Source organism: Triticum aestivum, chromosome 5A (assembly GCF_018294505.1).
Source record: "Triticum aestivum cultivar Chinese Spring chromosome 5A, IWGSC CS RefSeq v2.1, whole genome shotgun sequence".
Classification (NCBI taxonomy): domain Eukaryota; kingdom Viridiplantae; phylum Streptophyta; class Magnoliopsida; order Poales; family Poaceae; genus Triticum; species Triticum aestivum.
The window spans coordinates 479,362,865-479,369,227 of NC_057806.1; the positions used below are offsets into that span (position 1 = coordinate 479,362,865).

The following is a 6,363-nucleotide window of genomic DNA, read 5'->3' on the forward strand; positions in this document are numbered from 1 at the left end:
CTCATCACATCACAGCCCTCTACTCAGTTGAGAACAAGAAGGGTCAGAAATTAGTTAGCTTGAGGCTAAGCTTGTGACTGTTGAACTATTAGATTATCTTGCAATTTGATGTGAAAAATAGCTACAAAAAGGCTATGTATGTGATTGCTAAACTATGGAATATGTTTTATTAATTTGGTGAGGAAAAACAGTTGTGAAATATGCGAAAGTAAGTTATTCCAAACACTTAAATAGGCAAAAAATAATTCAGTGAATGGATACCAAACTATAAAAATCTACGGCGATGCCACGCTACTCTGTTCTCTAACAGCATGACATAATTTGACAGCTATTGGGAGGCATGCAAGATGCAAGTGAGCAACTTTGGAAGATGCTGAGTACACATAAATGATATAATCATTGTTGAATAATTGTTTCTCAGTTTATGTGAAAACAAGTTCATCGTTCGGTGGATTGCTTTGCTCACAAAGCTTTTTTGAGTCTAAATGCAATGCGAATTCTCACAAGTTTGCCGATGTTTATGTTGTCTTTCTTTGAAATACCCAAAAGAGGTATTAAAGAGACTTGATCTCTACCGGTCTAGGTTCTTCTGGCAGTGTGATGAGCACACACGGAAGTGTCGACTGGCAAAATGGGATATCTTGTGTAGACCTAAGGACCAAGGCGGATTGGGCATTGAAAACTTGGAAATCAAAAATAGGTGCTTGAGTAGCAAATGGCTATTCAAGTTACAAAATGAGGAAGGGGTCTGACAAGAGCTCCTCCACAATAAATACTTATATTCGAAGACCTTATCCCGGGTGGAAGCCAAACCAACCGACTCTCCATTTTGGAAGGGCTTGATGAAGGTCAAGTCTTCTTTCTTTATGAGAGGTTCATTTGAAGTTGGTAATGATCAATCCACTAGTTTCTGGGAAGATACTTGGCTAGGGGACAATCCGCTTGCGGTTCAGTACTCATCTTTGTATAATACTGTGCGTAAAAAAGATGATACAGTTCAATCAGTCCTTGGTTCAACACCTCTGAACATCCAATTCAGGAGGGCCTTGATTGGCGATAAATGGATGGTGTGGCTCCATTTAGTTCGTAGGTTGATGTTGGTCAACCTATCTCATGTGCCTGGCGTCTTTAGATGGAGACTAAATACCAATGGGGTGTTTACTGTCAAGTCTATGTATGAAGATCTTATTAACACGGGGCATGTGTTCCGTAGAAAGCATATATGGAAAATCAAAGTACCTTTAAAGATTAAAAATTTTATGTGGTTTGTTCGTAGGGAGGTGATCCTCACCAAAGATAATTTGGCTAAACGAAATTGGAATGGATGTAAGAAGTGTTGTTTTTGTGATAAGGATGAAACAATTCAACATCTTTTTATTTCCTGCCCTTTCGCGACTTTGATTTGGCGCACAGTTCATGTTGCATATAATTTGCCACCAACAAGTATCCCAAATTTGTTTGGAACTGGTTGGTTGGTATCAACAAAATACTTAAGGGTCATATCCGTGTAGGGGTTTGTGCCTTACTTTGGGCAATTTGGAATTGCCGGAATGACTGTGTTTTTAATAGGTCCCGCTCTATTAACTTTTTGCAGGTTATATTTAGAGCCACCGCATCGATCCGTATATGGTCATCACTTTAGCGTGGGGACGTTGGGGGGCTCATGGCCTTTGGGTGCAACCGTCTGGAGATGGTTTCACAGGCGTTATTCAACCGGTTTGGCTGGCATGTCACTAATAGATTATGTGGTTAAGTCATGTAATCTTTTGTTTGTACCCACTATTTGTGGTGTTTTCTTTTTCTTTTTGCCGTTTTAGTTGATACTATATACTCCCTCCGTCCGAAAATACTTGTCATCAAAATGGATTAAAAGGGATGTATCTAGAACTAAAATATATCTAGATACATCCCTTTTTATTCATCTTGATGACAAATATTTCCGGACGGAGGGAGTACGTTTTAGACCTATTTATTTCCTTTTAATAAAATTGGATGTGTGCATCATGATAATGCAGAGGCCGGGGTCTTTCCCCTTTTAGAAAGAAAAAAGAAAAGAAAAAAAGAAAAAGAAAAAATGCAATGCGAATTGATTTATTTATTTGTTTTGCTTGGTTTGTTTATTTATTTATTTTGACTCACGAATTGATTTCATTTTTATTTTGACCCGGGAACTGAATTTTTGTAACACTCGAGATCACCAACTTATGTTTCAAATAAATCTTAATGAGCGTTCTTTTCTAACTACTCCGTCCGTTCCGAATTACTTGTCGCGGGTATGGATGTATCTAGATGTATTTTAGTTCTAAATACATCCATTTTTGCGACGAGTAATTTGGAAGGGAGTAGGTACGGAGCCCAGCTTTTTAGACAAGGTCACAGGGACTTCCACGCCAATATAAGCAATGGTCAATTTAGTCATTCGTGACCAGCTCAACTCTAGTGTTCTGCTGTGGACTTCAGCGTGGTATTTTTTCAGAAAAAAAGGTTTCTGAAAGAAGAAGTCCAGAGAGGAGAGCTGCCGGTCTCCCTATGCTGGTTGCAGCATCTATATAAGGCGCGCCATATTCTGTTCTATCACCTGCAGCAAGCTCATCCACCAATCTACAAACCTAAAATCCCACTTCAGAAGCAAACCAATCCCAGACAAGAGCTCAAATGGCGTCCCAGCTGGTCGAGAGCCACCGCACCGGTGCCGAGGTCGTCAAGGGGGACGAGGTCTGCAAGAAGAGGTCCGTCGAGCTCCTCGAGGAGCTAAGCCTCCCAAAAGGCCTCTTTCCACTGAGCGACATCGAGGAGGTCGGGTACAACCGCGAGAGCGGGTTCGTGTGGATGCTTCAGAAGAAGAAGAACGAGCACACCTTCAAGAAAATCAAGCAGACCGTCTCCTACGCCACCGAGGTGACAGCTTTTGTTGAAAAGGGTAAGATCAAGAAGGTCACCGGGATCAAGGTCAAGGAGCTGTTTCTGTGGCTCAGTTTGGTTGAGGTCTATGTCAATGAGTCCGCCAATGAAAAAGTCACCTTCAAGACTGGTACCGGCCTGTCTGACACCCATGACGCATCCGCATTCGCTCTCGGAGAATAGGGAGCTGGTAAAAAATGCCACAAAAATAAAGTCAGTGAATGGTTCGGCACTACACATGTTACGTAGAAGTATATGTTTCCGTTTTCATGTAATCTATAGATTATTGCACGAATATTGCTCCCTTTCACTTATAAGCGTTCACCGAAAGAATAATTGTACTTATACCCCCTCTTCTTTCCCACATCGATCACTCTTGACTTCCCACTGTTGTCCCCATCTTTGTGTGAGAGAGAACAAGGACCTTATCAACAAATAATTAAGCAAGGCTCTGAAATACAACTTGAACCATGACATGCACAAAAGAAATCAAATTTTGGCCCTCGGTATCTGGATTTTCATGTTGATTTTAACATTGCATCATTGTGGATGTATGTTGTATCAATGTCTCGAACAAACAGAGCAGGAGCGAGAGTGGGATGGCGATATAGTGGAATAATTTCCTATTTTGTTGATTTTAATTTTCTCACTAATATCAGATCATCGAACTCCGCCTATGTCTTCTAGGCATAGCCGGTCCCAAGCCCAGGTAAAGGAGGAGGGTTGTGATAGGCTTGGCGAGCCAACGTAAAAACTAGTCAGTCCCATAGGTATGAAACCCATTTGAGCGAGAATAGTACTAGGATGGGTGACCTCCTAGGAAGTCCTCGTGAAAGGGTTTCATATCTAAGGGTTGTGATAGGCTTGGCGAGCCAACGTAAAAACTAGCGAGTCTTTTGGGTATGAAACCCATTTGGGCGAGAGTAGTATTAGGATGGGTGACCTCCTGGGAAGTCCTCGTGAAAGGGTTTCATATCTAGCCTACCCCAACTTGTTTGGGATAAAAGGCTTCGTAAGTAAGTAAGTAAGTACTAATATCAAATCATCGGAGATTATTTCCATATTTGCGCCAATGGAAAACAGATGGCTAGTGTCCTTTGCATTTTTTCTTAGGCGCACATTTTTATGTGATAACAAGTTCTTCTCTCAGATGTAGTTTTGTATTAGAAGAACACTGAAAAAATGCAAACGAAAAAAAACAGGACAAAAGCACAAACCAAAGCAAACCTCAACTAGCCAAAACCTAAGAACCCCTACTGCTATGGCTGAGGCTGCATGATCATCATATTATTTCTCATTCTAAGTTTAGGGTTGCTAGAAATTAGTTAGTTTGAGGCTAAGTTTTCTGTTGTTAAATTATCTTATAATTTGATGTGAAAAATAGCTGTAAAATGACTAAGTTCGTGATTGCTAAACTATGGAATATGTTTTGTTAATTTGGTGAGGAAAAACAGCTGGGAAATATGCCAAAGTAAGTTATTCCAAACAGTTAAATAGGCAAAACATAATTCGGTGAATTGATATGGATGCCAAGCTACTCTGTTCTTTAATAGCAGAACCTAATTTGACAACTATTGGGAACGAATGCAAGATGCAGGTGAGGAACTTTGGGAGATCCTGAACATACATACATGATATGATCAGGCCAGTTAGACTGCTACATTGTTGAATAATTTCTCAGTTTATGTGAAAAACGTTCAGCGTTTGGTGGATTGCGTTGCTTACAAAGCTTGTTCGAGTCAAAGTATAATGGGAACTTTTTTTTACTCAGGAACTGAATTTTTGTACCACTCGAGATAAACAAGTTATGTTTCTTTTTAAGAATCTTGAATGAGTGACCCCGCAAAAAAAAAGAATCTTGAATGAGTGTTCTTTTCATACTTGGTACGGAGCCCGGCTTCTTAGACAAGATCACAGGCACTTCTACAACAATATAAGCCATGGTCAATTTAGTCATCCGTGACCAGCTAAACTCCAGTGTTCTGCTGTGGACTTCAGCGTTAAGGCATTTCAATGGTCAGATATGGCTGGACGTTTTTTTTTTCTTCAAGAAAAGAAGTATCTGAAAGAAGAAGTCCATAGAGGAGAGCTGCCGGTTTTCACTTCCAAGCCACTAAAGGTTGCAGCATCTATATAACCAACAAGCTGATCTGTCATCTGCCAATCCAGCAAACCAAAAGCCCCACTTCCGAAGCAAACCATTCCCGGACAAGACATTGCTCAAATGGCGTCCCAGCTGGTCGAGAGCCACCGCTCTGGCGCCAAGGTTGTCAAGGGGGACGACGTCTGCAAGAAGAGGTCCGTCGAGCTCCTCGAAGAGCTTGGCCTCCCAAAAGGCCTATTTCCAATGAGCGACATGGAGGAGGTCGGGTACAACCGCGAGAGCAGCTTCATGTGGATGCTTCAGAAGAAGAAGAACGAGCACACCTTCAAGAAGATCAAGCAGACGGTCTCCTATGCCCCCGAGGTGACCGCTTTCGTCAAGAAGGGCAAGATCAAGAAGGTCACCGGGGTCAAGGTCAAGGAGCTGTTTCTGTGGCTCAGTTTGGTTGAGGTCTATGTCGAGAGTCCTCCGCTGAAAAAGTCACCTTCAGGACTGGTACCGACTGTCTGACACTCATGATGCATCCGCGTTCACTCTCGGAGAATAGGGAGCTGGTAAAAAATGCCACAAAAATAAAGTCAGCGAATGGTTCGACACTATACTCAAAGAAGTTCATGAAAATGGGTAAACATACACTATTCGAGTAATTAACATGTTATGCAGAAGTGTATGTTTCCATTTTGATGTAATCTATAGACTGTTGCACGAATGTTGCTCCCTTTCAGGTTGTAAGCGTTCTGCAATGAAATGAATCATCTATCCCACAACGATCACTTACAACTTCCCCCTAATGTCCCCATCTTCGTGCCAAGCCTTATCAACAATTTCTATTTTGTCAATTTTGATTTTCTCACTCTTAGGTTCAGGTTGATGCTAAAACAATTGTTTGCGCGTTGATTGCTTTCAGACATCATAAAACGCAAAGAACTTCTCGTGCTATGACCCCTGTTGCTGAACTGCTGAAATTTATTTCAGATAATCTGTAGATATAGCGACGGAAGTTGATTACCCAGACAACATGGTAGTAGCAAAAGTTGGTTCAGCGAACGGAATCATCATAAGCTGACCTGAGCACAAGAATACAACTTACAAGTCAAAACGACAGTATGACTAGCTCAAGGTGCAACTGAGACTATGCAGGCAGCAGTGCCAATGCTCATCCAGATTATATTGGATTTCACTTTGCATTGGACACCAGATTACAACTCTTAAGTAATACTAATAAATTAATTAAGAATAAGACATGTTAAACAAACTACATTATCAGGAGCTTATAGTGAAGGAATAAAAACAAAAGCAGCTTAATAAATAAATAAACAAGACCAGACATCAGGAACTTGCAAAAAACACAAGGTACG

At 41.0% G+C, this 6,363-nt stretch overlaps 1 protein-coding gene across 1 annotated transcript; it reads left to right on the plus strand.

Annotated features, from left to right (window-relative positions):
• The first annotated feature begins 2,586 nt into the window (after positions 1-2,586).
• Positions 2,587-3,340, plus strand: LOC123107256 (uncharacterized). Its single transcript, XM_044529252.1, has one exon. It carries the CDS (start codon positions 2,656-2,658, stop codon positions 3,082-3,084), a length of 429 nt encoding a protein of 142 aa, XP_044385187.1. The 5' UTR covers positions 2,587-2,655; the 3' UTR covers positions 3,085-3,340.
• The last annotated feature ends 3,023 nt before the right edge of the window (positions 3,341-6,363 follow it).

Excerpts from the sequence above, each read along its gene's own strand:
- LOC123107256 (XM_044529252.1), top strand. The coding sequence starts at position 2,656 with ATGGCGTCCCAGCTGGTCGAGAGCCACCGCACCGGTGCCGAGGTCGTC.